This window comes from Barbus barbus (assembly GCF_936440315.1).
Source record: "Barbus barbus genome assembly, chromosome: 18".
Classification (NCBI taxonomy): Eukaryota; Metazoa; Chordata; class Actinopteri; order Cypriniformes; family Cyprinidae; genus Barbus; species Barbus barbus.
The window spans coordinates 6,558,118-6,584,035 of record NC_136746.1 but is presented as its reverse complement, the minus strand read 5'-3'; the positions used below and the strand labels follow the sequence as shown (position 1 = coordinate 6,584,035).

Genomic DNA, 25,918 nt, shown 5'->3' with positions numbered 1-25,918 from the left:
ACCATAATTATATAGAAATACTTACAAATTAAAAAAATATTTATTTGCTTTACAACAAGGAAAAATGTGTTTAATTGTCATAGAAAAAATCTTAATTTGATTTATATGATATATCAGTGTTAATACTGTAAGTAAATCTAAAAATCTAAAATAAAATAAAATATGGATTAGATGAAAAATCGAAACTAAAATTGCGATAAATGAAAATATTAAATTGAATGAAAACTGAAAATATAAAAATAGAAGTTTCATTTAAAAGTCTTATTTAAAATATTTATTTAAATATTTAAATATTTAAATTGGTGATGGGTGATTTTCCCGTGGACCATGCCCCTTTTCTTCTGTCATATGTAACAGTATGTGTTTATAGGCAGCTGTCCCTTTAAGACCGAATGCACGGATGAAATATAATGATACACATGCTATTTCTTTCTAACTTGTTCACTGAAGATAAGTGACTGCGTTATCGAGAATGATTGTTGAGACGTCCATTTTCACGGCAGAATGAATGTAGCGGAAACACTGCATACATTTTTATTATTGTTTTGAGGCGAAATATGACCTTGACAAGTTCTTGAAAGATTCTACAAATCTATATCATATCCGCACCCTGTGTGCTTTGATCGGACAAAATCTCCATGTGTCTGTTCAGGTATAGTTTAACACCTTTTGGTCCCCAGCACCCCAGACACCCAACGGGACATGAAGGACCGCACCGACAGCTGCAGCTTAGAGAGGAATCACCAGCCCTCTGCTTGTTCAATTATAAAAAAACACCTAGTTTTAATAGGAGTTACATTTGATTTGATTTTAATTAGCCACTGATATTGAATGACTCTGGCATAGAGACAATCCCCTGGCCTGGCTCTCTTAGTGTAAGTACATTAGACGGTGCTGCTCCCACAGGACTTCCTCCCTCATTAATTCTAATCCCACAGACAGCATTTCTCTATTTCTTTCCACTAGAGGAGCCACATCTACGTAGGCCCTGGGCCAGTCACTGTGTATAATAATTACAAATGGATGATGGTAATACCCGCTCATATGGGTGCTGCGGTCTATGCCATGACTCTGTGTTTTGTAGATCATGTCATATTCTCTTTCATTAGACAGAATATGCTTGGATTGGTCTAGGCGCTTTCCAAAGCATCCCAGAGGAGCGTTTTATTGCTTAAAGGTTGCTCTAGTTTCAGGATGTTTCATTTAAACATTAGCTTTTTCTTAGACTCAGTCATAAAAGTCATAAAAATAGAAACAAATTATTTAATTGGTTGTCTTAAAGTTAGAGTATTTTAAGTTTTAACTGATCTAAAATATTAAAATGTACTTTATGTAAGTATATTAAAATCAGTGTTCTAGTACACTGTAAAAAAATTACGGTAAAAAAACTGGCAGCTGTCGTTGCCGGAATTCTACTGTAAGAAACACGGTCACAACATTTTAGGTTTTACGGTTATAATTTAAATTTACAGTTAAATACTGTAATTTCATTAACTGATATACCAACCTGTTAAAGTACTGAAATCTGTTTTGTACTTTTTGAAATACGCTGATAACCACCAAATGCAGGTGGTAATGAGAAAGTCACATGATGAACCAAAGCCTATCACAAGCAGCTTTTAAATAATAACATATATAGAAGGTGCACAGTGTCATTCACACAAGCACTAAACACCATCATGCTGAGACTCATTAACCTGAAATATGCAATAAACATTAATTTAACAACATTAGATGTAACATACAACCCTAATAAACATAACTGATAAGAACTGAGAAGCAGCATAGTTATTTCAAAGAAAAAACATCAAATTCAAACAAAATTTGAAATGCAACGCAGGGAATTCTGGGAAGGTCAGTTTTCTGGTTTTTCCCTGTAAATTTTACAGGAACTTACCGTTAATCATTTAACAGGTTTTTACTGTAGCATTTTCACCGTTTTGTTTTACCGTTAAAATCACGGTCATTTTTTACAGTGTATAGTATACTTTTAAGTATTCCAATACTTATTGTGACTAAACTGGCCCACATTTTGGTTGATAAAAGTATACTTTTAAGTGTACATTAAGTGTAACAATGATAGACTTGTAGTACACAACTACTTTACATCTAAGTTTTCTAACTATGATCTAATAAAGTGATCTGTATATTATACTTTCAGTAAGCTGCTTGTTCAAAAGTTGTAAGATTTCTTTGGTTGAACTGAACAATGATACTTATTGTTTACCTAGAATGTGGTAGAATTGTAAGTAAAATCAGTCAAATGTGTATCTGTTTCTGTGTAGGTTAATAAGAGCTGTGTGCAAAAAAAAGATCCAATTCAGTTCCACCCATGTACTATTTACTGTAAACTTACTTGTTTTTATAAATTTTAACATGTGTTTCAGATAGTATGTACAATGTGCTGCCTAAAAGAAGCCAAAAAAAAGCAATTAAACAGTTTCTCTATCAGCACAACTACAAGCCAGGTATACTTAGAATACTAGATTATTATTTTCTTAAAGGGATAGTTCACCTCAAAGTGAAAAGTCATCATTTACTCACCCTCCTCTTGTTCCAAACCTGCATGAATTTCTTCAGTTGAACACATATATTGAAAAATGTTGGTAACCAAATTGTTGACGGTAGCCATTGACTTCCATTGTATTTTTCTTTGGTTTGGTTACCAACATTCACTCATACAGGTTTGGCACAACTTGAGGGTAAATAAGAAGACTTCGGTGAACTATCCTTTTAAATATGTCAATTAAGATTAAGCACAAGTATAGGCCAAATATTCTTCTTTTCTGTTTACATGTCAGTATAACTAAGCCAAGTGTAATGTTGTTAAGCATATCTCTGATAAAGACATAAAAAGTAGTCTTATTTTTAGTTTAAAATATGTATACTAATAATACAATTGAATAAACCTCTTTTTTGTGAATGTAGAGTTATAATAAAATGGATGTGGAAGCATTTCGCAGATCATTTGGTCTGCGAAGAACTGAATAAGAAAAGTTTGATTTTATACTGAAAAGTTGGACTTTTTTTTTTGCAGACTTGGCAAATCTGAGCCAAATTTCCTTCAAGGCGAGTCAGTTCACTTGGCGGCCATTGTGGCCACACAGTTTTTTTTTTTTTTGTCTAACCAGTAGTCTTGCTGTAGCTCCTGTCTATTTGAATGGGAAACTCTCCTAAATTATTGGCTAAGTCTGTTTTTCAAAAACATGGCAAATCATTATCTGATTAAAAATTAATTTTGCTTTCAAATAATGTGCATGCTGCATTTACTGATTGGCTCTTTTAACTGATAGGCCCTGAGTGTTGTGGTTTGTCCAAGTCGAATCTGTCTTGAGCACAGTTTGAGACACTGTTGAGATCTCTTCTGAAATCCTAGAGGAGACATGTCTGAGAGCTAAGAAGTTTTCATGTGCTCTTCATCTCACTGCTGAGATCTTAAAAAGTGACTTTTCTTTCCTGCTGGTTATTTGTGAGTCAGAAGTTTGAGGGCTTAATGTAGAGTGTGAGCGTTCACACGTACACAAGGCCCTTTCCTTCCTCTGGCTCAGGCTATTGATTTCGTTGCTCTCTGGTCTTGAGATGTGCCCTCACGTCCTCGTCCGTCCGCTCTCCTTCTCTGGTTAATTATTGAACACGGCAGCTCAGGTTACCATATAAGGCTGACTGCTGGCTTTCACCGCATTACAGAGGAAGAACGGTTGAGTTAGTTTGAAAGTAAACCTGGCTCGAGCTTTTGGACTAGTCTGAGTGCAGATGCCTCTAGGGATGACTTTTTTTAAATTGATTTTAATTTTGCTTTCTTGTCCTCTGGCCATGTGTAACACTGTGAATATTGTGAGTTTCTTACTGACAGGCCGTCTTGTTTGGCCTGAGGTGTTGATGCTTGATTTCCCCATTGCTATGTCTGACATCACTGTGTAAAGCTGCAGATGAATGGAAAATACACAGCTGGATTTAGAGTACAGCTGGCCAGTGTGGCTAAAATATGATATTTTATTTATTGAAATAAAATGTGTTTCAGTAATTAAATGAAAAAAAAAAGTTACACTAGTATCATTCAAACGTTTACGGCCAGAACGTTTTTTTTGCTTACTTTTGAAAGAAATTCATACTTTTTTTTCAGTAAGAACGCATTAAATTGATCAAAAGTAAAACAATTCATAATGTTGCAAAAGATTTCTGTTTTAAACAAATGCTGTTCTTTTGAACTTTCAATTTATCAAAGAAACCAGAGAAATAAGTAACTCCACAAAATTATCAAGCGTCACAAATATTTTCAACATTGATAATAATAATACAGTACAGTAATACACCTTGCTAAAATTAATCCAGGCATGTTTTGAGGACAGTTTTTCATTTGTGAATAAGTAAGAATATTTAATCCAACATGACACTTCATAAAGACAGTATTTTACAAATTGTGTGCTACTTTACTCTTTATCTGCTACTGAAATTTTTATCAGAGACAGTATTAAAGGGGTAGTTCACCCAAAAATGAAAATTCTGTTATTATTTACTCGCCTTCCACTTGTTCCAAACCTGTATGAGTTTCTTTCTTTTGTTGAACACAAAAGAAGATATTCTGAAGAATGTTGGTTAGCAAACAGTTGCTGGTAGCCATTGACTTCCATAGTATTTTTGTCCACACTATGGAAGTCAATGGCTTCCACCAATGCTTACCAACATGCTTCAGAATGTCTTATTTTGTGTTCAACAGCTGAAAGAAATTCATGTTTGCAACAACTTGAGGGTGAGTAAATGATCACAGAATTTTCATTTTTGGGTGAACTACCCCTTTAAAAGAGAAAAACATCTTAAAACTAGTCTTTAAGAAACTTTATGGTAATAAATAGCGTTAAAATGTTCATGATTTTTACAGTGTATTGTTTTATCACCAGCAAAATTGCTGCAGATACATAGCAAATGTTAGAAATATGGCCCAGCCCTAATTTGGATTATGTCCCACTCATGTGTCTTTAAAAAATTAAACTTTCTCTCTCTCTCTCTCTCTCTCTCTCTCAGTCTCAGTGACAGTTACATTGTGCGCGTCAAAGCGGTGGTCATGACCCGAGATGACTCGAGTGGGGGATGGCTGGCACAGGAAGGTGGGGGCCTCAGCAGGGTGGGCGTCTGTAAGGTGATGCCTGCTGAGCTGACTGGCCGCAGCGACTTCCTCATCCACGGCGAGCGCCTCAAAGACAAGCAGGTGTGGCACGAATATTCACAGTCGTCCTCCCCAGGGGCTTTTAGGAAATCAAGCTGATTTACAACCCGGGGAGTTTTGCATGCTGGGTTCTTTTCCAAGACAAATCTGGTTACGAATCCATTTGTTATGTGATTTGCAAGACTTTTCTCAGGCAGTGACCTCTAGCAGAGCAGAGCAGAGTCTCTGATATGTCTCACTTGTTTTGGCTGGCAGGTGATTTTGGAATGTTTCGTGAGGAAAGATCTGATCTACACCAAGGCCACGCCCACTTTTCACCACTGGAAGGTCGACAATAAAAAATGTGGCCTGACGTTCCAGAGCCCCGCCGATGCCCGTGCCTTTGACAGAGGTGTGCGGAAAGCCTTGGAGGACATAACGGAGGGTGAGAACATTTAAAGCACAAAAACACTACTTATACTAAACACTACAATACTACCCTTTTCACTCCATAAAAAAAGTTTCTTTAAAATTCTACACAGTCAAATAAGATGAAGACTCTAGTCATATAAGTGGGGTCTCCCCTCACGATGATCTTGAGATCACATGACCTGCTGACGCGAAATAGTTTTCTAAATAATAACATGTGCACAGATAAAAGCCGCCTCTCATATGTGACCTTGCACCACAAAACCAGTCTTAAGTCGCTGGGGTATATATTTGTAGCTATAGCCAAAAATACATTGTATGGGTCAAAATTATAGATTTTTCTTTTATGCCAAAAATCATTAGGATATTAAGTAAAGATCATGTTCCATGAAGATATTTTGTAAATTTCTTACTGTAAATATATCAAAACTTCATTTTTGATTAGTAATATGCATTGCTTAGAACTTCATTTTAAAACTTTAAAGGCGATTTAGATTTTTTTGCACCCTCAGATTCCAGATTTTCAAATAGTTGTATTTCTACCAAATATCGTCCTATCATAACAAACCATACATCAATGGAAAGCTTATTTATTCAGCTTTCAGATGATGTATAAATCTCAATTTCGACAAATTTACCCTTATGACTGGTTTTGTGGTCCAGGGTCACATATAGTGCGCAAACACTGAGTTCAGTTTTCTTTTGCGTCTTTTTCACTTAAACTGAAAAATACACACAAAATTATGTCAAAATATCCTTGTGAACAGAGAGTTTTGTTTTAAGTTGACATAAACAGATTAGAAAAATGCACATGTAACAGTATATTGGATCTGTGCTTTAGGTCTTAAAGTGACAGCAGCCTAATAATACCGCTACTGTCTGTCATTAATGTTAATCAAAGAACAAAAGAAAAAAGAAATATCTCACTGATCTTGACTGGAAAACGTAATAAGGGTTAATCTATATTTTATTTGTAAAAAGAAAACTATGCAGTGTTATTTTACATTTGATTTCACTTTCTGTTCCTGAACTTTGTTTAGTTGTATTTATTTGTGTTATTGTTTATTTGTTTTATTTTATTACTGACTGTTTACTTGTCTTTAATAATGTTTGAAATCTATATTAGTTAGTCTAGCTTATTTTTGCTGTTATGCTTTTGTTAAAACCATCTGTTCTTTAGGCTGCTGGTTTTTGTTTTGTAGGCTGTTGAATTCTGTTCATGGTATTCAGCAGCAACAAAATGTTTTGCAGAAAGATGGCATAAATATGTTTGATATCTAAAATTTCATTTTTTTAATACCGTATTGCGATCGAAACTGAGAATCGCTAAGAAGTGGAATCAATAAAATTCGGGTTCCCAGCTCTCTAGGACATCTGGATAGAGTTGCGTTTCATCCACCAATCAGTCTTTCACTGTCACTGTCTCTTTGTCAGTTTCTTTCTCCAACCTCAAATACCACCATTAACTGACAGGATATGTAAAGGTCTGTCAGCTCATGTCTCCTGTTTGTGTGTTTTATTTGAGGTTCCACAACTTCCTCTTCAACACTCCAGAATGAGGCTGAACTTGGGGATGATGATGTGTTCACAGTAAGAGCCTTTGTTTTATTACCATTATTTAATGCATCATTGTTTTATCAACCATTGACATATACTTTCCAACATACAAGTGAACGAATCCCATAAAAAAACAAATAAACAACACAAATTCCCACAGCATCTGAAAATTAATAGAAAAAATAAATGCTATTTAGATTTTTTTTGAATTGCATTTGATTTTGTCCCTCGTATTTTTATTATCATAATGTGTCCAGACATTTTTTGAAATTCCCATTATTCTATTAATCAATCAATCAATCAATCAATCAATAATAATTTTATTCCGGTCCTCACAAACAAATTTTCACAAAATAAATAAAATACATTGTTACCGAAAAAGGAGTAGGCAGAAGCGTTGCTTATTATGCCTACCCTTTATACATAATTAACTGAATGGGTGACACTTTTCACTAAGTTAAATAACACAAAATAAACAATATAACAAAAACATTTCCCAAAATGTACAAACATAATTCAAAACAAACATAAAAATACATACTCCAGCTATTACTTCATTTTTTTTTTTTTTTACAATACAACCACAATTGATTTGTGATACTGAGTCACATTATTTTTCACCTTGTTTTTATACATTTTCTTAAATTGGAGTGAATTACATGCTTTTAGTTCCTTATCACATTTATTCCATAGATTTACCCCTTTAACAGATAAGCACCTACTTTTTGCATTAGTTCTTGCCCTTACTTTTTTGAACATATACAATCCTCTTAAATTATACTGACTTTCTCTTATTTTGAACAGCCTCTGAATACAATTTGGAAGTAAATTATTATAAACTTTGTACATTAACTGTAATCAACTAAATCTACAAATTTGAATGCATGTAAATTAATAAACTATTTATTTGTTGGTTCGTAATAATCAACCCTTTTAACAATCCGAATAGCTTTCTTTTGTAACCTATATATTAAATTTAAGTTGGTTTTATATGTGTGACCCCACACCTCCACACAATAAGTTATGTATGGAACTATGAGCGCACAATACAATATATAGAAAGTTTTTTCATTCAAAATATGTTTTATTCTATTTAATATTGCAATGAATTTAGACATTTTTGTTTTCACATGATTAATATGTGCTTTCCAACATAATTTATGATCAATTATAACACCCCAAAAATTATTTTTCTATCTATTTCCTCATTATTAATCATTAGTTTCACTTTATTGTTACTTTGTCGATTACTGAATATTATAAACTTTGTTTTACTTAAATTCAGTGAAAGTCTGTTATCATCAAACCATTTTTTTTGAAAACCTTCAATTCTATTTCCACTGTATTCAGAAGCTATTCCAAACTTTTCCCAGAACAATATAAATTAGTATCATCAGCAAACAAAACCATTTTTAATACTTTAGACTCTTTACAATATAATTTATGTACAGTACAAACAACTTAGGGCCTAGCACTGAACCTTGCGGCACACCACAAGTAACTTTCATTAAATCTGATTTAACATTATTAATTTGTACAAATTGATGTCTGTCATCATTATCCAAACAAAAGCTTTCCCTCTTATGTCATATCTCTCCAGTTTCATCATCAATAATCCATAATCGATAGTGTCAAAAGCTTTTTTTAAATCTAGAAACACCCCCACAGTATATTCATTATTATCCATAACCATTATCCAAAACCATATTTAGGTTTTCATTTTAGTAATACAACAGTTTTTACTGTTTTACCATAATATATTTATTGATTGATTGATTGAACATATATTAAAGGGAGTGCAACAGATACAAATATAATGGGTAAAAACTTCAACAATAAATATAATTTAAGTAACATTTTAAATATATAAGTAAATGTAAATAAATATATTCAAATACAATTTAAAACACATTTGAAATATAAAAACAAATTAATATAATGCATTTCTTTTCACAATTACAGTAATGAGAATATTTGAATCAGATTTGAGGGCAAAGTTATTAAATAATAATAAAAAAAAGTCCTAAAATGTGCTTCCTTTTTTAAGCTAAATATAATTTCTTATTTCTTTCTTTTGAGTAAAATATTATGGTGCCCTGCACATGACATGCAGAGGAAAACAATAAATATATTCATTTGTGGCTACGTGGTTTTTCTTCTTCTTCTTATTATTATTATTATTATTGCTTTTTTATTTGTTCCTTTGTTTTAGTTAAATACTAATTTGTTCCCTCATGTTAGTTTAGTTTAATTTAAAATTTAACTAGATTGAGGAAAAACAAATAGAACAACTAGGCCACATTTTGACAACTGTACACTGAAAGAAAAATTGGTGTAGAAACAATTTCATTTAGAAATTGTTAGTGAATTCAATGTGTTAATTAAGTAACACATTGAATTAAATGTCTGAAATAAAATGTCTGAAATAAAAAAACATTTGTAAAATAGTATTTTCTTGCTCCAGTAATCTTTATTTTATGCATATTTTATGCGTTGTTGGAATGAATATGACCACAATATCTTGTTTTTTTCACCTTATGACCCAGACATGTTTTTGACGTCTCATGATTTTCGCCGAAACATATGGGGTGTGTGTGTAATTCGGCGCTATATGGGCACGTACTTTTTGAAAGCAATATTTAGTAACTTCCTCTTCCCTTCAGCTTTCATGTCTGCGGGTTTGGTTTGAGTGTGTGCGAAGCGTCCCAGAAAAGGCAGAGTCCTTGTGATATTTTTCCCCCGCCGAGGCTGCCGTGGAAGAGACGGGCCTTTGTTTTTTGAAGATGGTGGATGCGATAGCAGCGCAGGCAGCTTTCCTGTGGCGCTTTCAGTGCAGGCTGTGGCGACGCTTGGCTTTTGCCCACTTACTGTCCTTTTGTCACAGTCACAGGAGACCAGGAGCAGCAGGCAGGGTCAGGAGATGACTTCCTGCTCTCCCCAGTAAAACTATCATTAACAGCTGCTTCCTAGCTAACTGCCATCCTGATTTACTGCCGCCCAGGGTGGAAAGAGGGGGGCACGCACAGGGGAAGCCTCATGGCTCCTCTTTCACTCGATGTCTGTCTCACTTTCAGGCCAAAAGGGTAGACTGCTAAGCCAAGGACCCCGAGCTTGAAAGGAAACTTAATCCAATGCTTCTTTCCATCCTGGAATTTATGCTCTTCTCGTGCTGTTGGGTGCGTCCCTGCATTTGGAAAACAGAACGAGATTTACTGCCGAGACGTTTCTTTTTAAAAACCTACCTGTTTAGCGGGACACACGCGCATTGTGAAGAGAGTGGACGCGCACTTTCACGTGAGGTCGTTGGCGCAGAGTTGTTGGGACGGGGGCTGGTGTTGATGATGACCTTTCCATATATTGCCGTGTGAGGCAAGTGGCCGCAGACAGCAGAAATGCGGGTCTGGATTTACAGCTCGGGGCGATTATGTCGAGGGGAGTTGTTCCTCTGCTGGGATGTGCATTCCTCCTGATGGTTCCTCGTGAGCTAACCTATACTTAACCTCAGCTCGTTTTAGCTCGTTCAGATCAGGCAAAGGACTTGTTCTGCATCTCTGAACGCTGGGCATTTAGCAGGGTGTGTCGCATTGAGACGCCTGGTTTTGGGATGCTTGTCCTCACGCAACACCTCAGTCTAGAACTGATCAGAAAGCTCGTTTTCACGTCTTTTCCAGTCATTTCAACCAAACCGCCAAAGTAACCAAGCAGATTCAAAACTTTTAAAGATGTAATTTAGAGTTTTTAATCATGAAAGGAAGAATATTCCATTTTTATGCACCAATGCACACACATAGATTTGCACCAATACATACATATATAATACACATTATTACATTTAGAATACAGCATTAAATAGAAATTATTGCTGTGTTGATTCATTTTATTTTACCAGCAAATAAATAAATAAATAGAAATAAAGAGATAATATGGGGGGAAAAAAATTATATTTTGCACCTCATTGTTTTATAGAAATTATTTTTAAACGCGTGACATTTATATTTATTTATTGTATATGTGCTTGAGAAAGCCAACATACTGGTGTTATATATAAAGTTGTATCTAAAGGAATAATATTTTATTATTTTAAATTATATACACCAATGTAACTATACACACATATGCAATACATAGCATTACATTTATAATACAACATTATATGTCATAGAAATGATTGCAGAATTGATTCATTGTATTTCACCAAAAGAAAAGAAAATGAACAAAACAATGAAAGAAAACAGGAATGTGAATACTGGATGTACAGGGCTCGCAAAATTTCAAAATCCCTGGTAGCCCTTCAGGCAGGTACTCTTCAGATTTTGGTAGCCTGAACATTTATTTAAATAGCCCAAATAAAAAAGACCATTTTTTAAATATAGAAAATCAGATAAGTCTAAATGTCAATCAAAAACATTTTCAATGCACAAATATCAACAAGTACCAATGAAAGAATTTTATTTCACTATTTACAGGGTATCTGCTCAATTTTTAAAAATCAATTTAAGGCAATATATTAACCTTTTTTAGAGCTGCACAAGTAAAATGAACACTGTATGAGTGGGGTTGGACAATGTCTATGGTAACATTTTAAGCCACAAAATGACATGATTTACAGTTTAGTTACAAGTTTTCTCACACAAAAAGAAATCTTGTAAAATGGCCTTTCATCTTTTAAACCATTTTTATGAAAAGGGACAAGTCAAACATATTATTATATTAATTTAAAACATAAATATTACTGTCTTAATTGTTTAGATTTTTAGAAGGCACATTAAATTTTCACATTTACAACTCTGTTTGCTGCATAAAAACATGGGTCGATATTCGCATTGATCTGAACATAAGATAGGCACACTGTAAATGCAAATTCACTCTCTGCCACGAGGTGGCGCTTTAGGAGCAAATAGCGGCTTCTCCGATACGCTAACAGCAAAGCAGCACCGCGCTCATATATACGCTGCTTTAAAAGGCATTATAGGCAAGATGACATGAAAATGCCAACGACACGTTTCTGAAGACAGACCGTTTCCTTCAGAGACACATTCACATAAAAACATCTGCGCCGTGTTTTGACTTTCAAATGCGCAGTGCTCATATTTATTCAGTGACATCATTGCCTTTTGAAGTTTAATCCAGCTGTATCGCGGTTCTTGTCTTTCCATCCCCAACTGCAAGACTTCTTTAAATTGTAATTAAGACTTTTCTTATACCATTTTACGTATTTAAACCTTTGCATGGCCTTAAATTTTATACAACTAAATTGAGAGTTTTAAGGACCTGTGGGAGCCCTGTATTTTAAGGTAGCCCGTCGGGCAGGGCAGTGATACATTTTGGTAGCCCGACTGGAAAACACAATAGCCCCGGTACGTCGGGCTAACGATTTTGCGAGCCCTGATGTATTAAACAGTATTAGACAAAATACTTTTAAGTGCATTACTTTTCTATTTATTTATTTTATTATGTGTGCTTGAGAAAGCTAAGTTTCTGATATATTTTTCTAGCTGATCCCAGAAGCAGAACTAGATTAGTAAATTAGAGAATTGAAAAAAAAAGATTCTCCTCTGAATTTACTAAAGTAAGAATATATTTTTTTATACACCAATGCAACTATAATAACTGTTATTTCACCAAAAGAAACGAAAATGAACAAAAGAATGAAAGAAAAAAAAGTGAATTGGAATACCCACTTTTTTGTCATGATTTCGTATGAATTATTATTTGTAAACACATTACTTCTCTATTTATTTATTGTATTAAATATGCTTGAATTTTCTTTTGAGACTAAAATGTTTTAATTTTTCTTTTTTTTTGAACCAATCCCACTTTCAGAAGCGGAATTCCAAAGATGCCAAAATTCCGTGTACTTACATTGATGGACTGTGTAAGAGTAGTGAGCACTAAGTGATTCACGAGCTCCAGAGGTCATAATGCTGACATAAACCCATCACAGCATCGCCCTACACCATGATACATGCATGGAGAGAGTCGGACTCGTAATCCAAAGGTTGCGGATTCGAGTCTCGGGCCGGCAGGGATTGTAGGTGGGGGGAGTGAATGTACAGCGCTCTCTCCACCCTTAATACCACGACTGAGGTACAATACCCTTGAGCAAGGCACCGAACCCCCAACTGCTCCCCGAGCGCCGCAGCATAAATGGCTGCCCACTGCTCCGGGTGTGTGTTCACGGTGTGTGTGTGTTCACTGCTGTGTGTGTGTGCACGCTGGATGGGTTAAATGCAGAGCACCAATTCCGAGTATGGGTCACCATACTTGGCAGTATGTCACTTCACTTCACTTCACTTCACTTCACTTCACATGATGCTCAAAAAATGTCTATGATGAGTCATCAGTTATGAAGAGTAATGAGTGTTTTGTTTGGGATTTTTCAGGCAATCTTGGGCGTACTCATCATTCTACACACAGAATGGAACTGGTGAAATCATCTAGAAAGAATGATGATGACCAAGGCAGTTTTTGATGGAAAGCATCTGAATAGTCAACATTATGTTCATTTGTTAGCTTAATAGCAAAGAACCTTATGCTATACGTAGCATATAAATGTATAGGTATATTTAATAATTATAATAAATATATATATATATACATACTGTATATATAAATGACCAAAACACACAACAAAATACATTTAAAACAAAAATTTAAATAAATGACTTTCTTCTGTGGAGCACAAAAGGAAATAGTTAATGTCCAAACCACTAAGACAGTCTTGTCAAGCAGGTTTGTCATGACAATATTTTTAGTGAACACATTTTTTCATAAAGATATAGTATGACTTATAGTGTTGTTACATGTGCTAAATTCATTTTTAGTTTGGTTATTTGAGCTGTTCGTATAAATGCCGTATAAATGTTTCAGGTGTGTGTCTAACTTTCAGAATGCAAGAATAGACGGTTTACTGTACACTTTAATAGAGTAAGGTAGCGTTCCAGACTATTTTGGTTGTGTGTGTGTCTTGGGGGAAATATATAAATGACAAAAAACAACTTCCTGTGCAGCAGTCAGGCAGGATAAGGCTTTGCTGTATAGAGAGCTCCCAGCCAGGGCCCTGGAGGATGCTCAGAGGAAGTGGGATGTGGAAGACTAACAGTTCTGGGAAGAGGGAAAAAAAATAAGGTGGAAAGAATCAATGCTCCTTTATGCAAGAGGTAGAGAAGCTTTATTCCGTTATCCTCTCCGGTCCTTAGCAGCACTGGGCATCTGTGTGTGGAGCATGTGTACGCAAAGGCTCGCAGCTCTAATCACAGCAGTGGAAAAGGTACCGGTGCCCTTCCACCCTCCAGGCCGCCTGCCTCAGACTCAAGGTGGCTAATTACAGGCAATTTGACTTGAAACTCAATTAGTTCCAGCACATTTTGGATTGTCTTATTGAATAATTATAGCTGAAGACACCACAAAAACCTTGTTGTCAGTGGTTTGGAGCCCTATAGGGAATATAAAAACCCTTTCCAGATAGCATCGGTCATGCACGTAGCTGTATAGCCAGGCGTTTGGAGCGATCAAATCTGATTGCTTGCAGTTGACCTGAGCAGTAGGAAAGCTTTTGATGGATAGCAAATCCTCAGACCTAAAATGCTAGCTGCTAACCTGTAAAGCATGCAGCCCTCAAGACACGTTCCTCTGGCTAGGCACACAGACCTTAAAGGTCCCTATTTACTCATGCCATAGTTCACTGTTTCAAACTCCTTTAAACTATTTGGCCGGATTTTGTTCAACATGATGTCACACCAGTTTGTGCTTCAACTTCTTGATAAAATCTGGTTGCATCACGCACATAAAGAGAATCTTTACAGATTGTCATCACTCAAAACTCTCAAAAAAATTGTGGCTTATCACACACTACAAGATATTAAGATTATCATGCTAGAAGGAGCACCTCACGTGATCTCGGTTCTTCAATGGGAACTGGAGGTGAGATTTATTAATATCTGTTAACCTTAGTATGCTAGCTAATATTAGCTTCAAGGGCAACAATGTTTACCGTTGATTAGCAACACCATCAGCATGTTAGCTTATAGCGCTAACAGCTTTCTAAACTCACCCGGTATGTTCAAAACTGAAGTGATTTCTCCCAAGCTCTTCTCTTTGTTTGTACAGTTGTGGTGCATACGTTACACAGGCAGTCGTGTTTTTGTCATACTTCCACAAGCCATTCCTCCATCTCCATTGTCCATCAGACCTGTACGGCAGCTTATTTTGCGGTTGCTGTTTCAAAACTTCCCTCATTCAACTCTGTCTCCTTACAGACTTGTCTTCATTGGCTACTTTTAAAGTACTGATGTAATCAGAGTCATAATCATTCGGATTTAAAATTCTTCTGATTAGCTCTCAGACACATTGGGGCCACCCAAATAATGTTTGATATTATCGGGGTACCCAATATGTCTGAGAGCTGATTGGGAGACTTTAGATTCAGTCTGAAAATTGCCCAAATATCGGAACCAACCAAGGTCCTGTACAAGATGTTTTCTCAGATTGTCGGGAGGAGTAATTTCGGGATAAATCGGTCCAAAACTCCTGTTGTCTGAGCTCGGCCTTAGCATACAGTTGAACACATAGCCTTTCAAAGTGTACTCCATGTGATAGCATGCAAAAAAAGAAACTTAATGCACAGAAGAAAGACACCCTAGCATTCACGCAAAGACCAAAGTATATGGTGGACTTAAAAGTCAAGCAATAGGTGAAAAAATACCCTTTCACTTACATTAAAGAAGGGACCTGAGGACTCTAGAGGCCAGAATATCTTAAGACACTTGGGGGTGGGCTCACAACAACCCAGAAAACCCTACAACCACATAGCATCATGCTAAAAACACTCAGAACTTCTTAGCAACCTTCTTTCAATATCCAGGCAACCTTCCATGACACCTTTGTATTAATGTAGCAAATTTTGTATGAACAAAGACCACTCATTTCCTTCAAAAAATAAAAATAGAGCTTATAATATAAATATTAGCTTTCCTTTATACTGTCTTTACTAAAAGTGCGTTTTTGTTGTTGCTTATGTAGTCCTTGGTCCTTTCAATATGTTGTTGATGGCTTACATTACTGTTACTAACCTCTGTACTGAGTTGTGGACTATGTATGGGTCTGGTTTTGACCGCTGCTTCTATTTTTTGTGCTCTTCATGCTGGTTCTCTCTCAGCAGGTCCTGTGGGGCCACATTAAGTCCAGTTATAGCCAGTTTATTGCTCACACAGTTCTGGCCGGCCCATTTTGGATTGGTCTGGTGTGGTTTTGTGCTACAGGGTGGCCAGCCTAGGACTTAATGAAGGGGGCCTATTTGTGAAATTACCTAAAAGACTTCAGGTCCCCAAAGCTTTTGCCCCCCTCCCCTCATTATCTCTCTGCCCTCCCCCACTGTGCCACTGATTGCGCGTCATTAACGGGCCGGCATCAGCTCTGCTGCTGGGAAGGTATGCCTTTGAATCAGAGTTGGGCCACATGTGCCTTTGAACTCTCTTGTTATCTGCGCTACACCACACACATTAGAGCTTTTCGATAAGCTGCTGACTTTGTGGTGGGGGTTGGCGATTTACTTAAGTGTGCCATTTTTGCTACATTTTTGGTGCTCTGTTTCAAAAACTAGTGAGCTGCTTAAAGAGTCGGCATTTTACGGCATCATAGACATGTTTCTGTCATGAAAACACTTTGAAAAAGCATATTTAATGATAATGCTGCCTACAGAAGCCCAAAGTATGCTTAGGTTTTTACGCTTACGCAAGGGTTCGCGTACAGTGTGTGTGTCGCAAATTTCATCACCAGAATAGTATGCACAACATTAAATATTTGTAACTGTGTATACTTTTTACCCGCAGGTCGCACATGCGCTTTGACTTGGTTTTGCACTAATCAGTTCTTCCACAAGGTGGCAACATTGGACTAGTCATTGTTTCATAGTGGAAAATGAAACTAAAGAGACAGAACAACAACAACAAAAAAGTGGAAACCTCAACAACCGATAGTCACATTGACAAGTGCTTTTTTGAGAGGTTTATGTGATAGCAGCAACTTTAGTTTAAAAGAATATGAAAACATTTTCATCGGTCATATCTTGAGCAGAAAAATAGAGCAGATGTTTGACAAAGATGAAGCTTTCTAGTGCGCACGTGTCGACCACCTGCGCCTCAAATGGAAAATGTAGTATAATCAAGCATAGCGTCAGTTCTGGCAGGTCACGTTAGTCAAGCTTGCATCAACTGACTCTCAGCTGATCCACGTCTGCCTATAGGATACGATGCCTATCTCAGCATTCCTATGTAAAGTCCCTCAGCATTATCAGCAGGTTTCGTGTTGCTCAATAGCTAATGACCCCTCCCCCATCCCCAGCTCCTCCTCTCATCCAGTCAGGATTCGGCTTTCTGATTCTCTTTTGAAGGCAAAATTCTAAAATGTGTAAATTAAATCATTCACCATAAATGATCTCTGCATGGGGGGGGGGGGGGGGGGGGGGGGGGGGGGGGGGTATTGCGCTTTTCCACCAGTTGACGATAGTGGTCCTGACAGAACCAAGGTCTTTAGTCTTCATTTGGTTGTGATGCTGCCTCAGAAGACAGCTGCCTATGTAGGCGGTAGACAGCAAGGCAGCTCACTAGTTTTTTAATATCTATTTTGGCCTCATACTGCTTGAGTACTTTGGCCCAGAGTTTTTTAGACCTGCAGTGTAAACATCTGAAAGGGTCTGTGTTTTTAATTATCTCCAGCAGTCCGGCCCCAGCTATCCTCCTAAACGTATTTTTAAGTCATGTCGGCCCAGGCTTTTTTGGCAGTGCTTTGAGGGACGCCTGTATTATTTTTGGCCAGCAGTTCTGAGGTCTTTGTATGAAGGGGAAACCAAGGCCTGGCCAGGCTGGACTCGGACAGAAAGAGAGAGAGAGAGCTTGGGTCAGGGTGCAGGGACACAGCCAGCCACCGGAGACTCCTGTTCCTCTCGCCCAGCTGGAGTTTAGCCTCAAACATGGAAAACTCCGTTTGAGTGGCACAACATTATCGTCGATAATGTTAGCGATATCGTCGACCTGATTGCAAAGACACTATTTAAACTGAACTGAGCTGGATGATGACATCACTGAATTCAATAATGAAATGCCTTTAACTGAAAATCTTTTTTTTAATCTTTTCATTTTACATTATTGACACACTATTTTCCTTTTTTGATATTGTGCAGTTGCTTTGACACAATTTACATTGTTAAAAAACGCTATATAAATAAATGTGACTTGACTTGACATTATCAGATGCCAATGATCTAACAGTGGATGGATTCTACAGACCCCATGAATGGCTTGATAAATGTGGTTTATCAAGCAGAGTTTAGGTACATCGCAGCCCTGTGATGCTATTGCTAGTCAAAAGCACTATCATGTATTTTTATTGTTCATTATTAAAATAAAATCCCAGAATACAGGCCGAGGTGCTGGCATAGGTTCCAGCATCCCCCCAATTCTACACTGGACAAGAGGTGTGGAAAATTAATGAATGTATCATAACAACATCACATAACATAAAATAGAATCTCTCTCACTTTCAGCTGCTCCCATTGCAGGCCACCATTATGCATACTTAATAATCGCTTATCATCCACATATTTATTTGGCATCTTTTATATAAAGGGAAATTGAAATACAATCTCTCTCACATTTTTAGCTACACCAAGATAAGAAAAGATAAGATAAGAAAATAAGATTAGATCCAAGATAAATAGTGAATATTTTTGGTTTATTTTCCTGGAAGAGAAAGTTTCAAATGTCTACATCTGCTAAAAGTGAGTTTTGTCAACCTTTCGGAGTACACTAGCACCTCAAAGCTAACAGATATCCACGAACAACCAACATTTATCTGTCGATCTCTCACTATTCCAACAAATTTCTTTTAGTGATATTTACGCTCTTCTTACTACAAAAATCTTTTTAAAGCTGGAAGTAAGTAAGTGTGTGTGTGTGTGTGTTTGTGCTCACACTCCACCTGGCAGGTGGTTGTTGAAGGCATCCGGTTCAGTCAAAGGAAGGATAACGTCCAGACTCTCAGCCACTAATCACTTCCCATCCGCCAAGCCGCCTTGCCTGCTTGCCTGCCTGTCTGTCTGTCGTTTTGCCTGTCTATTTAGTCCACCTCCACAGGCAGCTGTCTCTCTGCACCATTCTTATGTTTTGTGTTTAACGACTAGGCTGGAAACTTTTCGCTGGAGCTCATTCAGACAGAGAGCTGAAATCCTGCATTTCCGTTCATACATTTTCATACATTTCCACTGACCTCTGACAGACTGTTTCAGAGTCTCAGTTTTACTCCTACAAGAGCAATTCTACACAATGTGAAATATATTATACATTACATACAGTTTTGTCGCTCATCATAGACTGAATCGGTGCACTTAAGAGTGACTTTTTTCCCCAAAGTAGCATGAGAATATCTTGATTTTGATATGTTTAGCACAAGCACTGAGGTGTTCTGTAGGTCTCTCTGGTGATGTTATGGACCAGAGCTGTTGGTTTTGTGTGTGATGGCCTATATCCCAGCATGCTGGAATCATTTTAAGTTCCTCTAATAACAGGGAGACTTCAGAGGTTTTTACAGATCCTGCGGCCTGAGGCCTGATTTTTTTTGTTTAATTGCACACTGAAGTTGAGCCACGTCACGTCGGATTGACTGCACTGACGTCTGCGTGTGTGTTTATGTGCAGTGTATGGTCGTGTGTGTGGTGTATTAATGTGTAGCTGTGAATCAATGCCAGGCACCCATGACGTCATGGAAAACTACATTTACTCTGCAAAACACCTGTCTGTGATCGGGATTGTCTTTTTGTCTTAAAATTTCCTGGACAGTACATGTACTGTTTTCAACTCTTTTTTTTTTCTGATGTGTTTTTAGAGATGATGGTTCTTCATTTGCAAATGTCTGTAGGTCGTTTGAGACTGAGTTTGTCTTTTTTATCTTTTGTTGTTCAGACTGCCACCGACAGCTCCTCAAACTCATCTCAGAAGAAGGAGCTCGCTACACAGCTAGTGGCCACCTCCACCTTCTACGAGCCTCATCCACATCGCTGCATTCTGCAGTACCAGCCGCCTGAGCGCTACAGCCTAGATCAGGTGCGTCAAGTAGAGGCATATCTAGGAGCTGGTGGAGCCTAGTCAATATTTGCATGAATTAATGAATATTCATAAGTCATCTAGATCAGGGATACTCAAATGTCATAGGTCAGAGTTTTGAATTTTCTTTTTTTTTTTTTTTTTAAGAAATTGATACTTTTATTCAGCAAGGATGTGTTAAATTGATCAAAATTGATGGTAAATACATTTATATTGTTACTAAATATATATATATATATATATATATATATATATATGTGAGCAATAATCTTATTTATAATTATAAAATGTATTATCTTTTTCACAATTATTGAATTAATTATTCAATATCTTATATACTTCTTATTTATTGAAGAAAACAGAATAACTACAATACATCTGTGAAGTCAGTGTTTAGTAATACAATGTAATGGCAAAGAGGTGAATTCATTGGGGCAAGTACCTCACAACATGACTACATTTTTCAAAAAATTATCCATACCTCAAAATATGTCTCCACCAGTCAAAAATTGTACTGGTGGGCCAAAACTTTGATTCCTAATCTAGATTAATGAATGAAAAAAACTGATACTCAAAATAAAATTATTTATATTTAAATCTTAGCAATATTTAAATAATATTATTAAAGGCTAGAATGCACCACATGACTAGATCTTTTGCAGCAATTTACCATCTGGACAAGTCAACATTAGTTGCTGATAGTCAGAGTTTCACAGAAAATCATGTACTGAATGAAGGACAAAGACTTTTTAGATTCAAACTTTGATTCCATCCAGTCAGAGGATATAAACCAATTTTAGATACACATATTGTTTACACATTGTTTTCATGTCACTCATCTCCTAGAAACAAGGCACACAAGTCTGTTGCGTTTGGAAGAACTTGAAAGTCTGGTAGTGTGTGATTCTCATTCTGATTTTAAAAGCCGTGTAGTGTATTCCAGCCTTAAATCAGATTTAGTGCTGGCAAACAATTAATCACGATTAATTGCATCCAAAATAAATGTTTTTGTTTACATAACATATGTTAGTGTACTCTTTATATTTATTATGTATATATAAATACACACATGTGCATGTATATATTTAAGAAAAATGTTATATTTTTAATATGTTTATATATAATATAAATTATATGAATATAAATATATACATGTAAATGCATGTAATTACTTTCAATATATACTTTATGTGTGGGTAATTATATATACATAATAAACATACACAGTACACACACACATATTATGTGAACAAAAACTTTTATTTTGGATGCGATTAATCGTTTGACAGCACTAATCAGATTACGTAGAGTGAAAGATGAAACATTTAAATTAGTCACACAATGATCAGTCATCACTTTTGTGCTCTTGTTTTCTCTTGCCTCTCAGAAGTTCTCCAGGAACCCCTTCCCGTTTGAGGACGAGGAGATCGTCCGAATCAACCCCCGGGAGCGCTGGCTGATCACAGGCTACGAGGACTACCGATACGCCGCCGTGCCGGACAAGTTCATCCAACATGAGGACTCGGACTCGTACGTTCACATCGCTAAGAACGAACCCTTAAAGCACGACTACAACTACCCCTACATGCCCAGCTCCGACTTCAGCCAGTGCGACCTCAAGAGCCACTGCGGGGGCGACGGGGGCATAGTGGCCACCCAGCCGCGGGCATTCAAGCTCAAGGGCAAGCGAAGGAAAGAGGACGGAGAGCGATCGCGCTGCGTCTACTGCCGGGACATGTTCAACCATGAGGAGAACCGGCGCGGGCAGTGCCACGACGCCCCCGACCCCATCCGGACCTGCATCCACCGGGTCAGCTTTATGTGGTGCGCCGACAGCATGCTCTACCACTGCATGTCTGACCCAGAGGGAGAGTATTCGGACCCGTGCTCGTGCGACACCAGCGAGGAACGCTTCTGCCTTCGTTGGACGGCCCTGCTGGGTCTGTCGCTGTTGGCGCCCTGTCTGTGCTGCTACCCACCGCTTCACATGTGCCACCGCTGCGGCGTGGCCTGCGGGTGCTGCGGAGGGAAGCATAAGGCGGTCGGCTGAACGAACCCTAAACACGCCCCTCGGAACACTAGCACTGAGGAGGGCAGGAGCGGATGGCGCTTTCACTGTCCTTCACTTTACGTTCTCTCCTGGCTCCAGAAAACAGTTGGTGCGTTGAAAACGTTCTCTTTTGGTTGTTTTTATAAATATGAAAGTATATAAATGTGTATGTTCTTTTCTTTCCCTTTTGTTGTGGATGTTTCTCTCAGTTCCTCAGCTCTCCTGGAGCCCTCATGTCATGCATTACTTATGCAGGTACTTTATATTTTTTACACTGATTTGACTTTTCAAGAACTTGAATCGCTTGTCGTTTTTACGGCGCGCAGTCGTCTCTGTTTTGCGTTCGTTTGCCGTGGCCAGCAAAGGGAGGAATTCACTGTTTACTCTTCCTGAACAGGTCTGTACATTAACTGGCATTTATATCCAAGCCCTTTAACCGTTCAGAACAATAACAATGAGATTAGCTCGAGACACTAAACCTGTAGTCGGAAGCGTCCGTTTGTAGTGCGATTGTGGGAGAGCTTGTGTCGATTCCTGCGTGCGTGTTGTAAAGGAATGATAACATTGTATCACAGCATAGTATTGTCGTTATTATATTTAAGCCAAATTTACATAAGCTGCATCCAGAGTATATGTAAATACTGTATACTCATATGTATATGTTTCAAATCGAATTATTGTAATCACCTTCGACAGCCACAGCTGCGCTTCAGACATGGGACAATTTCCTTAGAGTTGACTTCTTTTGGATGCGAGGGTGGGTTTTGAGTCTGATGCATATTTGATATCCAAAGATTATTTTTGTCATATTTATTCTCACGGTCAATTGAATCACCAGCCAAAGGGAGAAAAAAATAGAGAGAGAAATCATCAGAAAGTGGGCAAAAAAGCACAGCCATATGGGGAAAGAGGAGTTTCCAGTGAGCCAATTATGATTTTTTAATCATAATTTTTGTCTTGAAAAACATAATCTAAGTATTCTCACAACAAAATACTTAAAAAAATTTTTTTTTTAGAAATAAACTTGAATTTGGTTGAATTTTACCTTATTTTTATTTATTTATTATAGATTTATATTGATTTAAACAAACCTCACACAGTTTTAATTAGATTTATGCTTAAAACACAGAAAAAAATCAAGCAGTTAACAAGTCGATACAAAATAATATCTTATACAGTTTTGCTTCTCATGTAATTTAGTTTTAGTCGACTGTTGAGATGTTTTACTGGAAAACAAGACAAAAATATGAATTAATGATATTTGATTTCATATATTCTCTGGAGGGAAAACACTAAAGCGCTATATTTTTTCCCTTATTGACAGATGGCTCATAATTTGTCTCTAGAAAATGGAAGGAATTGTCTCAAAGATGTTTCCAGCTCTCTAAGAAAAACAAAAGGAAACAGAAAAATAAGCTTAATTTTAAGGGTGCTTATAGAGGGACGTTTGCCAAACCGATCTCCAGTTTCTTCATGACAATAACTTAACGCCTTAATTTTTGAGAGGACATTAAAATGAATCAATGCAGTTCTTCAAAGAAGAGAAAATAGTGAAAAGATATTTTTCTATTGTATAAAAAGAACACCCCAATAGATAGGCCTTTCTTTAAAACAAAAAAATTCTAAATTGCTCCAGTTATTGCGGGAATCAAATGGCATGGTACAATCGGCGAGGCGGTTCGTATGTGTCGAGTCTGTCTCCATCACCTCACCCAGCCTTGTGAAGGACTTCATGGCTAACCAGTCACCTTCCCCTGCTCATGCTTTGTCTGAATAAATCATCCACTGACAAAGCAGTGCTCTCATAGTTACTCAAAGTGTATGTGAGCAATCAAAGAATGTACAGTATATGTGCGTCAGATGCTTCGTCATCTTATGTAAACGTTCAGCCTCAAAACTGTTTGATGTGTTCTCAAACGACAGTGAGAAACTCTTAAAAATAAAGGTTCTTTAATGGTTCCTTGCAGAACCGTTTTTTGTTTTAAAGGTTCTTTGGAGATCAAAACAACTTCTTGATGTCACATTATTGGTATAAAGATACGGTTCGGAATCGCATACTACTCTTACTATTGCTGCAGTATGTAATGTTTTTTGTATGCATATGTCCAAACAACATTCACCAGAATTTGCTGTATGGAGCGCAGTTGACTTGACCTTCCATTTTCAATGTGATGGATGAAAATATAAATAAGGCCTGTTCACATTATGAATTATAACTATATTGTCCACTCTGTAAAGTCTGATTGGCTTCCAACCAATTCTGAAAGAGATTCCAACAATATTGTTCCTCTGTGTCATGATCATTATGGCTGTTGTGAACTTCGCTATTCTCATAGAATGAGTGCATATAATGATTATTAAAACTTTATAGTTATAGTTAGCATCTGAACAGACTTAGAAAGTCAGCCACAATTTTTAGCATTTCTTTTTAGACTCATCGTTTGATCGTATTGGAAATAAATATATATTTAACACAAAATTGGATTGAATTAAAAAATAATGGCTTATTCAATTATTATTATTTATAAAAAAAAAGGTGTATCGAAATAATTATTTATGCAATGTGATGTGTCAATAATGTGATTATTGTGGAATTACATTGCATCCAGCAAAATGACTGTGAATTACTGTGCTGTATGCAAAATAATATTCTACAAGTATTCAATTCCGAACAGTCTTTGTTTCATCTGTTTTGTGTTTTTTTGAAGTGCTTCTATTTTGTATTTTTCTAGGGGGACATTTTTTTTCATTACATATTCTGTACACTGTAAAAAAATAAATTATGATCAGTAATTCATGGCAACTTATGTTTATACATTACTTAAATGATCAAAATAATTTCAACCTTTTTATAAAGTTCTATGAAATTCAACTTGATTTTCAAGTCAATATACTTTGTTGAAATGGTTTTAAGGCATGAGCTTAAGTTGAAATGGGTGGATTTTTTTTTACAGTGCAGAAAATTTTGTTGAAACATTTAAGATTTAGTGCCTCTTGTACTTACTATGTTCCCTTTTTTCTTTGTTTGAACTTTTCCGAAATATCTAATGTTCAGGTTTCAATGAAAAGCAAACATTCAATGTGGTCTTAGACTTTTGTAACTTTTCTAAAGAACCGTAGAACTTAAAAAGGTTGCTGTTGTAAAAGCCTTTATTTTTAAGAGTGAGGTGCTTGCTGTGTGGTTTCACTCTCAGAAAAAAAGGTACAAAAGCTGTCACTGTGACGGCTTTTTTTTTCTTTTGAAAAAAGGTACAAATTTGTACCTTATTTCCCCCTAAAAAGTGCATTTTAGTACCTTAAAGGTACATCAATGGTACATTTTAGTACCTTTTGAAAAGATGCTGCCCCGGTGGCAACGTTTGTACCTTTTAGTCTGCGAGTGTTGGTTAGTGTGGAGGCGTCTGACTCGCGCCCCTGTCGCTTCACTGGAGTCCTCTCGCTGATGGGTGGCGGGGAGGAAGCTGTCACTGTGTCCTTCAGTCACCACGTGTCCTTTCTGTATCTGAGTACGTCAGCTTCTGCAATACCGCTGTCATCCGAGCTTAGAGAAGAGCTGCGTTTTATTTTTCTATCTGTGGTAATGGAAAGTTAACCAAAAGCATTCTGTATGAACGTCTGTGCTGGTGCGACACACATTTACCT

General features: G+C 36.8%; 1 protein-coding gene across 1 annotated transcript in view; it reads left to right on the top strand.

Moving 5' to 3' along the window:
* The window catches only part of spred2b (sprouty related EVH1 domain containing 2b), a 41,818-nt gene extending 17,577 nt beyond the window's left edge, over nucleotides 1-24,241 (top strand). The window contains exons 2-6 of the mRNA XM_079440829.1: nucleotides 5,023-5,206; nucleotides 5,420-5,588; nucleotides 7,098-7,162; nucleotides 20,086-20,226; nucleotides 21,614-24,241. Of these exons, the coding sequence (XP_079296955.1) occupies nucleotides 5,023-5,206; nucleotides 5,420-5,588; nucleotides 7,098-7,162; nucleotides 20,086-20,226; nucleotides 21,614-22,276 (1,222 nt within the window). The 3' untranslated portion in view covers nucleotides 22,277-24,241. The remainder of the gene's footprint in view (nucleotides 1-5,022; nucleotides 5,207-5,419; nucleotides 5,589-7,097; nucleotides 7,163-20,085; nucleotides 20,227-21,613) is intronic.
* The last annotated feature ends 1,677 nt before the right edge of the window (nucleotides 24,242-25,918 follow it).